The sequence below is a fragment of the Gymnoscopelus microlampas genome, assembly GCF_963454915.1.
Source record: "Gymnoscopelus microlampas genome assembly, chromosome: 7".
Lineage (NCBI taxonomy): Eukaryota > Metazoa > Chordata > Actinopteri > Myctophiformes > Myctophidae > Gymnoscopelus > Gymnoscopelus microlampas.
Window position 1 is genome coordinate 51907232 of NC_139944.1, and position 11380 is coordinate 51918611.

At 44.8% G+C, this 11380-nt stretch overlaps 3 protein-coding genes across 3 annotated transcripts; all 3 read right to left on the reverse strand.

The window, feature by feature from the left end:
- LOC311048637 (casein kinase II subunit alpha-like) lies at nucleotides 1-1173 on the reverse strand (the record flags this gene model as incomplete). The annotated part of the gene is made up of 1 exon (XM_084061900.1): nucleotides 1-1173. Exon 1 carries the CDS (start codon nucleotides 1165-1167, stop codon nucleotides 1-3), a length of 1167 nt encoding a protein of 388 aa, XP_083918026.1. The 5' UTR covers nucleotides 1168-1173.
- A 2328-nt stretch (nucleotides 1174-3501) lies between these two features.
- LOC311049124 (casein kinase II subunit alpha-like) lies at nucleotides 3502-4506 on the reverse strand (the record flags this gene model as incomplete). The annotated part of the gene is made up of 1 exon (XM_084062593.1): nucleotides 3502-4506. One exon carries the CDS (start codon nucleotides 4504-4506, stop codon nucleotides 3502-3504), a length of 1005 nt encoding a protein of 334 aa, XP_083918719.1.
- Nucleotides 4507-7747: 3241 nt separating this feature from the next.
- On the reverse strand, nucleotides 7748-8866 carry LOC311048639 (minor histocompatibility antigen H13-like; the record flags this gene model as incomplete). Its single annotated transcript, XM_084061902.1, has 1 exon — nucleotides 7748-8866. One exon carries the CDS (start codon nucleotides 8864-8866, stop codon nucleotides 7748-7750), a length of 1119 nt encoding a protein of 372 aa, XP_083918028.1.
- Between the last annotated feature and the right edge of the window lie 2514 nt (nucleotides 8867-11380).

Genomic DNA, 11380 nt, shown 5'->3' on the forward strand with positions numbered 1-11380 from the left:
TCACAGCGCATCTTTTCCGGTATCCTTTCCGGTATTGGCAGAATCTAGTTGTATAAATATATTTTTTATACAACTAGATTCTGCCACGTCTGTCTCTGGCAAAACTGGCAAAGCAGAGATGCCTGTAATCATGCTGGCCGTGCTAACAGGTGATGTATTCCCACTGGGCGAGTTGGCCACGATGGGGAAAAAGTAAGGGTGGTCCATGGCCTCGCGGGCAGTCAGTCGGACCTGGTGGTCGTAACGCAGCAGCTTGTCCAGGAAGTCCAGAGCCTCGGGGCTCACCAGGTGCTGGTTCTCGCTGTTCACAAAGCGCTCCCACTTCTTACGAGAATGTCTTCCTAGGATGTTGTTGAAGCGAGATTCTAGCTCGATGTTGTACTTGTCGATGTAGTCGTACAGGTCTTCAGTACCGAGTACCTTGGCTATTTTCACCAACTGGTCATAGTTGTCGTGACCTTGGAAGAAATGCTCCTTCCTGAAGATCATGCTGGCCAGCATGCAGCCTAGGCTCCACATGTCCAGACTGTAGTCGTACATCTGATAGTCCACCAGGAGCTCTGGGCCTTTGAAGTAGCGTGAAGCCACTCTCACGTTGTATTCCTTCCCTGGGTGGTAGAACTCGGCCAGACCCCAGTCGATGAGACGCAGCTTGCGGTGTTGGTGATCGATCATGACGTTCTGCGGCTTCACGTCCCGATGGATGATTCCCATGCTGTGGCAGCAATCCAGGGCCTTGAGAATCTCGTACATGTAGAATCGGATGTCGTGGTCGGTCAGGTTCGGGTACAGTTGCCTGTTGTCTGTGTTGTTAACGTGCTCGAAGACCAGGGCGGGCGTTTGAGACACGGGGTCTTTAACGATATCGATCAGGGAGATGATGTTGGGTCCTCCGCGCAGGTTCTCCAAAATCTTGATCTCACGCTTGATTTTGATCTTATTCTTCACCGGCTTGAGTATCTTCACCACCACCATCTCGCTGTTTGTGACGTTGATCGCCTCGAAGACCTCACTGTATTTGCCCCGCCCTACCTTCCTAACCAACTGAAAGTCATCCTGATTTCCCCATTGGACCACCAGGGACTCGTAGTCCCAGTACTCCCTGGGCTGGTGCAGTGTGTTGACCTCGGTGTACACGCGTGCCCGGCTTGGCACGAGTCCTGCCATGTCTGACAACTTTTGCAGCGTTGGTGGGGAGCTGCTACTGCCAACAAAGATAGGTAGGCAGGGAGCACAAGGATGGGTTGGGTTATTTTTGTTCCAAACAGGACAGGGGGTATGGGGGGAAGGCTTTGGCTGTTGTGTGGGGGCCTCTATAGGGACTTTTTTGGACAGCTATCTGCCCGACTCAACAATCAAAACTCTTCCCGTTGCAGCTGAGTTTTTACCAGGTTGGTGACTCTGTTCGGTCGTCCCCGCATCTCCAGTGGATCCACTTGTGTGTGCGATTTCCCGCGGTCTCGGAGACAATATGGCCGAGCAGCGCTCCTATTTACTCAGATGACAATCAATCTGGTCCCTGTCAACAATGACATCATGAGGAGGGCGACCAACAATGGTGTCCCTTCTCGATGATGTCACTGTTAGGCAGGTTTCTGAACTGTCCACAGCCCTCCTCTGAGAAACAGACTGAGTAGTCACAAATTGTACCATCGTATAATTAGCATAAGTGAGGACCAGTTATATGACAATAGGTTGGAAATGGGTGAAGTGGTCCTTTAAGTAAGAGTAGCAATACCACATGTAGAAATACTCTGTTACAAGTGAAAGTCCTGCACAAAACTACAAAGGTTTTAGTGTTAATATATACATAAAGTGCCAAAAGTAAAAGTATTATGAAGAATGTCCCATTTCCCCTTTTTTTCAAAGCTTTCCAAATTTGTCAAATCTTTCAAAAATAGCAGATATACAAGCGTACAATGTGTCACGATGCGACGCATTGTGTGCTTGTAGATCAGCTTTTTGACTAGCTTAATGTGGGCTTAATTAGTTAATGTATGTTTTGTAATTGTAAAAAACAATGGTTGAAAATATCTCAAACATGTGATTATTGATACTTTTTAATTCTTAGATGTGTCAAAATAGGTTTGAATTTGCTATTAGCTAGATGTCAGACTATACAGTGGGTATTTAGATTGTTGGTTAGGCTTAAATTAGGTATGTTTTTTTCATATTTAATTTGTAGGCAGCTGTGTGCTGTTTTTCTCTTTGTCATGTTGTCACTGTGATGTATTTGTAAGTGGGACTATACGGATGGAAATTAGCTTCTAGCTAAATCCGGCGTATTTACATGCCATTAATGTGCACTGTCCCGGTAAACAAATGAAGAAAGAAATAATAATCTACTAAGTAACTTGGTCACACAAAAATGGACACTCTCATGGGTGGGATTTGGGAGGCTTGTTGATGCAGTAGAAGTAGAGCTCTGTTCAGCTTGGTCACGTTGGTGAGGATGAACACAGATTCTAAGCATTGTGAGCTTAGAAGGTTTTTGAAAGTTTTTGAAAACGTAACAAAATGTAAAAGGTTTTTTGAAAATTTGTGAAAATGCTTTAAAAATGTTCTCCAATGATGACATGCCCACAATACGGATGCCAGGTTGACAGTGGTAAAATGTAGGGTAAATGATATTTTTGGGTTAAAACAAAAAGTATTTTGTTAAAAGGTTAAAATACTATATTCTGATAGTAATCATTTCTATAGAGTGTTTGTTCAGTAACAGGAGTCTCCCCGTCTCTCCAGCTCTTTAATAAACAGAAAATACATTTTCTGGTAGGTGTCAAAATCTCAGCCAATCAGGAGACAGTACCAATTTTTAAGCTTCATTTTTATAGTGTTCCATGCAGTTCCAATTTTGCCTGCTCATTTCTTAGTGTCATCACTTCCAATTTCACTTGTTTAATCTATATCCTGATTGAGTTCTCTGTCCTGATTGGATACAATTGGAAATGAAACTGAAACGAAAATGCATTTACTGAACAAACACTATATAGCAATGAGTACTATCAGAATATAGTTATTTAACACTTATTTTAACCAAAGAAAATCACTAACCCTACCTTTAAATCGCAAAGGCTAAGAAAATGCCCAAATGTTGTGGAGACGATAGTTGAAAAAGCCCAAATGGTGTTTTAGCATGTTTGTCATGTTGGTCCTCCTACAGTACATGGCTACAGGCCACATCGCGGCCTTCTCCAAAATGGCGGCCGCGATACGGACGCCTCGTAGCCGGAGGAAAAGTCTACCTTTATATGTCTATGGTTGGTATTCCTGAACCTGTGGAAATGAAGTTGCTTTGCTATCAGTGCGGTGCGGCAGCGGGTACAGGTGTCTCCAGGGCGTTTGTGGTGGCAGCAGAGAGGAGGGGTGGGCTGGTGAAGGGGCCCACCAGGGCAGCAGTAGACGCTGGCAAAACTGGGAAAGCGGAGATGCCTATGTAATCATGCTGGTCGTGCTAACAGCTGATGTATTCCCACTGGGCAAGTTCACCGAATATGACTTTCAAGACTGATCTTTCACGATGGGGAAGAAGTAAGGGTGGTCCATGGCCTCGCGAGCAGTCAGTCGGACCTGGTGGTCGTAACGCAGCAGCTTGTCCAGGAAGTCCAGCGCCTCAGGGCTCACCAGGTGCTGGTTCTCACTGTTCACAAAGCGCTCCCACTTCTTACGAGAATGTCTTCCTAGGATGTTGTTGAAGCGAGGTTCTAGCTCGATGTTGTACTTGTCGATGTAGTCGTACAGGTCTTCGGTACCGAGTACCTTGGCTATTTTCACCAACTGGTCATAGTTGTCTTGACCTTGGAAGAAATGCTCCTTCCTGAAGATCATGCTGGCCAGCATGCAGCCCAGGCTCCACATGTCCAGACTGTAGTCGTACATCTGATAGTCCACCAGGAGCTCTGGGCCTTTGAAGTTGCGTGAAGCCACTCTCACGCTGTATTCCTTCCCTGGGTGGTAGAACTCGGCCAGACCCCAGTCGATGAGGCGCAGCTTGCGGTGTTGGTGATCAATCACGACATTCTGCGGCTTTACATCCCGATGGATGATTCCCATGCTGTGGCAGCAATCCAGGGCCATGAGAATCTCGTACATGTAGGATCGGATGTCGTGGTCGGTCAGGTTCGGGTACAGTTGCCTGTAGTTTGTGTTGTTAACGTGCTCGAAGACCAGGGCGGCCGTTTGAGATACAGGGTCTTTAACGATATCGATCAGGGAGATGATGTTGGGTCCTCCGCGCAGGTTCTCCAAAATCTTGATCTCACGCTTGATTTTTATCTTATTCTTCACTGGCTTGAGTATCTTCACCACCACCATCTCGCTGTTTGTGACGTTGATCGCCTCAAAGACCTCACTGTATTTTCCCTGCCCTACCTTCCTAACCAACTGAAAGTCATCCTGATTTCCCCATCGGACCACCAGGGACTCGTAGTCCCAGTACTCCCTGGGCCGGTGCAGTGTGTTGACCTCGGTGTACACGCGTGCTCGGCTTGACACAGGTCCTGCCATGTCTGACAACTCTGGCAACGGTGGTGGGTAGCTGCTACCGCCAACAAAGATGGGGAGAAAGGGAGCACAAGGATGAGAGGTTGGGTTATTTCTGTTCTAAATAGGACAGGGGGTATGGGGGGAGGCCTTGGCTGTTGGCCACTATACAGACTCCTTTGGACAGATATCTGCCCGACACAACAATCAAAAGGCTTCCCGTTGCAGCTGAGTTTTTACCAGGTTGGTGACTCTGTTCCGTCGTCCCCGCATCGCCAGTGGATCCACTAGTGTGCGATTCCCCGCAGTCTCTCAGACAATATGGCCAAGCAGCGCTCCTATTTACTCAGATGACAATCAATCTGTGCCCTGCTTGATGTCATCGATGACATCATGAGGAGGGCGACAATGGTGTCCCTTCTCGATGATGTCACTGGTAGGCGGGTTTCTGAACTGTCCACAGCCCTCCTCTGAGAAACAGACTGAGTAGACACAAATTGTACCATCGTATAATGAGCATTAGTCATATGAAGATCCGTTGAAAATGGGTGAAGTGGTCCTTTAAGTAAGTGTAGCAATACCACATGTAGAAATACTCTGTTACAAATGAAAGTCCTGCATAAAACTACAAAAGTATTGGTGTTAATATATATGTTACAGGGAAATTGGAAAACCAGTGAAATTGAAAAAGGAGCGCTCGTTTTCACCCCCCCTCGCTTCCCCCTTTGTTATCGATTCACTTCGATTGCGACTGGTGACGTTATGTGCACGGGCAGAAAGCCCAGTCTGCCCGCTAATTAGAGTGTCGTGGATAGTAACCGATGAAAAGATCTATTCTCCCCCTATCGGTTTACAACTCGGACGGCGCTGGGGCGTGCCTCAAGGTCTGCTGAGTCGGCGCGCCTCTTGGCTAACCGCTTCATTATCCAACCTGTCATAGAATATTTCTCTCATATTATCCATTTTATTTTCAGTGCTCCTCAGCGTTCCCCTAGCGTAGCTTCCTGGTTGCTATGTTGGGGGGGAACAAAAAAAGCCAGGTCCGCCTCGCATCAAAGCCCCGCCTCACGCCAAAGCCCTGTGCCTAAAAACGAGCATACCTTTCCAATTTCCCAACAAATGCCAATTTCCCTGTGACATATACATAAAGTGCCAAAAGTAAAAGTATTATGAAGAATGTTCCATTTCCCCTTTTTTCAAAGCTTCCCAAATTTGTCAAATCTTTCAAAAATATCAGATATACAAGCGTACAATGTGTCACGATGCGACGCATTGTGTGCTTGTAGATCAGCTTTTCGACTAGCCTAAATGTAGGGCTTATAGGGATATGTCACCCAAAAAAAATATATCGATTAGTCACCCCATGGAGACTTGAATTCATGGATATTCTTCTGTTTTTGTCGCATTCCTAAGCCAATAATTTGATGACCAGCGAACCGGTAGGCAGCGTTTCTGGTAGAGACACAAAGGAGACTCCGGGCACTCTCCAACCAGTGTTGCCAGGTCTGCTTATTATAAGCAACTTCGGGATTGTTTTTCTCCGAAGTCGCTTTTAAATATCGGTAGTTGCGGGTTGCGTTTTTTTGGGCTTGTTTCTAAAGTGTAGTTGCTTATTTGGGCTACTTTCCTGAATGTTGTTTAAATCAAGGCCCCCTCAAATTAACATTTACTTAATATTTTGTGCCAGGGACCCCCATACAAGATTTGTGTATTTAAAATGTCTCAAAAATATGTTTTTTTCTTTGAAAATAGCAGATCTACAAGCTCACAATTCGGTGCATTGTGACGCTTGTAGATCGGCTATTTAAAAAAAAAAGTGCTCATGTGGTCTATAGTCGCTCCTTTTGGGCTTGTTTTCATAGACCCGGTTGCTTGTGTCACTCGCAAAATCAGGCAACTCTGTCTCCAACTCTGTCCCCATCAGCTTAACCTCGGTCCCAGCCTCACTCATCTGCGAAAAGAAGAGCCTGGCCACGACCTAAAGCAGCGAGTGTCTAGGAAGTCCTGAGTGGACAGGATTTCCCTTTCCTCCGGAAACTATATTTTTTGACCAATCACTTGTTCCATTCAGAGAGAATGTTAACAGATTTGTAAAGCATCAACGTCATTTCCTTGGGTGGTACTTCCGCCAAATTCAACCATTTCCGGTTGTCAACTTCCTAGACAACCAACATCCCAGAGTGCCATCAGCTATGCTAGGTGCTTCTTCCTCCTCACCGACTGTTTGGCGGCTGCCTCTGGATCCGCTCCTGGGTTGGGGATAGCACTGGTCCAGAGCATCAGCGATTTCCCTCTCAACGCTCTGGTCCAGAGCGTTAGCGACTTCTCTCTATCATTCTGTTAGTGCTCCAATAGGTGCTATTCCCATGGACTGTAACTTCCACTACCGTGCAAGGTCTCCAACTGCAGTAAAAAAAGACGGAAATTATTTTATTTACTCCACTGCACCCTCTACAGATCTGGTCAATATGAATTACCATTGACTAGAGAGAACTCGCTAACGATCTGGACCAGAGCTTGGTTGGGGGAAGAGAGCCTGTCTTTCCAGCCCGTGACATCCATCGTCAGCCCACCGTCGGCCCACCCTCTAGGCTATTTTAATATAGGATTCTGTTCACATAATAACTGACGACTGATCTGTGAGAAATGTTTCTCCACTTGACCGCAACAGAATTTGTCTCAAAAGTTTCACTTTGTGTGTTCGCATAGTTTCATAACGACTTCCCTTCCTGTTCCTGTATTAAAATGGTCTGAAATGATAGGCACCGAACATCATTCGCACATCATTTCGCACCCATTGCCCCGGTCTGGGTCGAAATGTCCCTGAGCAAGACACTAAACCCCTAACAGCTCCCTGAGCACTGTATTAATTGCACCCACACTACCCCAAATACGTTGACAGAAAACACCCCAATGGAAGGACTGCTTTTCATTCACAGACCACCATCTATAACCACAGCTGTGGGGACCAGCAAAAGCTGTGGTTTCCCAGTGGGAAAAAAAGAGCAGCAGTACACCTATTGCAGTGGGCCAGGACCCATTTTAGGGTCGTGGACCCATTTTTATGCGTCATAAGTACATATATATATATTTTTTTTTAACATTTACTTCCAAGTTTTTGTATTACTATTTCAAATAAGTTTTAAAAAATTAAATCAATCAAAGATTTCAGAAATGTTCATGTTGTGAGCTTGTAGATCAGCTATTTTCATGATTAAACAAGGCCTAATTCATAATGTATTTGTATAAGTTTGGGTCCTGTGTTCTATTGGTCCTTCTCTGGGGAGGACTCCTCTTGAGATTCTGTCTCCTCCGGTGACGCCTCCTCATACCTGAACATCTCGGTGAGTTCTCCTTTGAAGAGAGCAACAAGAACTGGAAGCCCGACACAGGCTGGAACAAGGTACAACAGAGCAGGCTGGGCGTGTTTGAAGGTGTGCATGATGAAGATGGTGAGAGCCAAACCCAAGATATACGCCAATAAACTAGAATAGAAATATGTTTTCCCGTTCTTTTGGCTGACATCAAAGCGCAGCAACAGAGCAATGAAGATACCTGGAATGACAATGTCTCCCAGACCCAGCATGGCAAAGTTACTGGCCTCCAAACCTCTCTCCAACAGGTCCTGAGGAAAGACCAGTTTGATCGGGGCATCGATGGACTTGGCCACGGTTACCATGACATCGGTTCCAAACACCCAGAAGACGTCGTAGACGAAAAGCCCCCCCAGCAGGATACAGCCGGTGCTGACGTTGTTCAGGTGGAGCATTTCCACTCCGTTAAACGCCAACGCCAAACCAAACAGGTTGTTGGCTACCCAGTGCTTCTTGAGGAGGTACCAGACTCCAAGCACGCCGCTGGGGATGAGACACACCAGGTCCTTGATGTCTAACCCACAGCTGGCGATCTCTTCCTTGGCCTCTCCGGTTCCCTGTGTAAACAGCAGTCCATACTGTTTGTTGGGCAGATTGGATGGGAATACCTTGGTCATCAGAGGACTCATGGTGTGAGACAGAGCGAAGACTCCCAGGGCAAAATAGAAAACAGAGGACATAGACAGTAGCAGGTCCAAGTATTCCTGAGGAAAGACCTTGAAGAGCAGATAGAGGCCAAACAGAAAACAACTAGCCACGATGGGAAACCTGGCAGCCTCCCTGCTCGTTAGAGTCTCTGGCATGTCTGACGGATCCTTGGACTTGGAGCGGCTGACAGACCTCAGCGCTCCGAAGAAAATCGGAACCAGGGCCATCAGAACCAGACTGCCGTATGCTAGCGCCGTTCCCTCTGTGGAGGCCACGAATTTGGCCATGGTGGTACCATTCACAGCCTCGGTGATGTTGGACCCCATGGTGTTCACAACTGAACCTGGATCGACCTCTGCCATGTTTCAATGCGGTGCTGGAGGATAGAAAACAGATGTCACGAGATTTACTTCAAGCTGTAAGAACTAACCCGTCTTACTCTGTGGTACAACGTGTTCTGCCACATGTTACTGAAACTTTCATTTTATACTGGAAGTCAATGGAGAGGCAAATAACTTCATATTTGGGAGTAGGTATGATGTCACAGTGTCACTCACTATATGATATGATGACATCAACATGATGTCCGATATCTACATTATTTCACGGGGACCTTCACAGTGGGTGTCGCGTACCTATACTCTCTTCTAAACTGAATGATCCCAGATGCCTTCATAAAATGTCACATACTATGATTGATTGGAAGACGAAGTGGGTCTAAGCTCTGTGGGGTGCAGTGCTCTGCCCTTCAGCATCTCTATGACCAGAGGACAGTGAAAAAAGCAGGAAAGATCGCGAGTGACCCAACTCATAACCTCAGCACCTACTTTCAGGTCCTGCCCTCGGGTAGGAGATATGCATGGTGCCTCTATTCAAGAAGGCAAAGGGCAGTGCCAGTTTCATCTGCTCTGGTCGAACTGGACTTGCTTGCTAATGCCCCCCCCCCCCCCCCCCCCCCCCATGAATATGTGCACATGCACACACGCGCGCGCACACACACACACACAAATGGACTCGGTGTGCAAATAGCAAATAGCAAATAGACATACATGCACACACACGTGAAATCATACCCAATCACATTCTGGGCGCTCCACAAGTGTGGAGAGGACATTGCTTTCTTTTAAAGACCCTTTTAAATTTAGAATTTTATCTTTTATATGAATTCACTTCGGGCCAAGAGGCAAATAGCAAGAGTCACAATCTCCGGTTTACTTCCCGTTTCTGCGTGACGTAGGTGGACGCCTTTTTAGGAGACAGGAAGCAAGTTGGAGTCTATTGATTCCAATGGGAGAGTGAACGTGAACACAGCTTCTGAACCATTCCTTAGCTCCATCGTTACTGAACTAAATATTGGACCCAATCATCAGAGAAAATCTACTTTGTTATCGACCTTTCTCTATCCCAGCAACACACTCTCGCGAGATTTGGGAAGATATCTGAAGAGTCTGCAGTCTGACGGACGAGACATAGAGGGCTCTGTCCCTTATGTTATATTGTATTATTATATTAGATTTTAACTCTATGCTCCATAAGATGTTCTAAAATCTGATGAACTGAGATTCTATATGTGAATGTAGTAGGCCTAAGTGAAACCATTATGGACATTTCAAAAATTAAATACAATGTGTGTTCCAATGCTCAATAATATCATTTTCCATTATTAACTGTCTTGGTTGATGGGGTGTGATTTGGGAATCATGACATTTTGCTAAACATTCATGCTAAACACATTAGTCTATAGTGGTAAAATATATACCGTATAAATAAAAGGACCTGTTACAATGTTGAGCAGAAACGTGTGAGTTTGTGGTGGGAATTTTATGGGTTTCTTTAAATGCATCTTTGCCAATAACTTTAACCAGTGCACTTTAATTGATTCAAAATGCTAACTTAGGTCAAGCTGAAACGGGCGATCCATTTGGTAATGATGGCAAACACTTTACAACCAGACTCGACCAAATAAGCTCTCTAAAAACTCTGTTTGGAATGTGCTTGTTGTCACATTTCTCGTGTACTTTCTTTATTTCAACCTTTCAACCTGGTGTCCTTATTTTGGTCATAGCATTTATAGGTGAACATTTTTACAATTGGAAGTTGTTTTCAGTGGTGGGAAAAGTACTCAAATGTTTTACTTAAGTAACAATCAATACTGCAATGTAGAAGTACTCTGTTACAAGTAAAGGTCCGGAATTAAAAATGTCCTTGAGTAAAAGTACAAAAGTGTCGGTATCAAAATGTACTTAAAGTACCAAAAGTAAAAGTACTAAAATGTTTGAAAATAGCAGATCTACAAGCTCACAACGCGTCGCGATGCAACGCGTTGTGAGCGTGTAGATCGGCTATTTTAACCTAGGTATAAAATAGGACTAAAGTGATTAATGTATGTTTTATAATGTAATAATTTATATCTGCAAAGTAACTAGTAACTAAAGTTTTCAAATAATTGTAGTGGAGTAAAAGTACAATATTTGCCTCTGAGATGTAGTGGAGTAGAAGTAAAAGTATAGACAATTGAACAATTGGAATACTCAAGTAAAATAAAAGTACCTCAAAATTGTACAAGTACAGTACTTGAGTAAATGTTACTTTACACCACTGGTTGTTTTGGAGTTTATAACCAAAAATTTTATATTGTTTTGCTGCTGTCAATCTTGGTGTCAAATAAGTATCTTCTTCGTTTTTGGGTTTATTATTATTATTATTATTATCATCACAACTCCTTCAAACTTGTGCCTCGATTACGATTAATGAAACAATGAAAAGGTGAAAATACAGTCTGCCTGTCTGCCTGTCTGCCTGCCTGTGTGTCTGCAGCTAATCGGAAATACTTAAATAATTACACCGCTTGATAAACCGGCTCAGTGGCCTTGTTG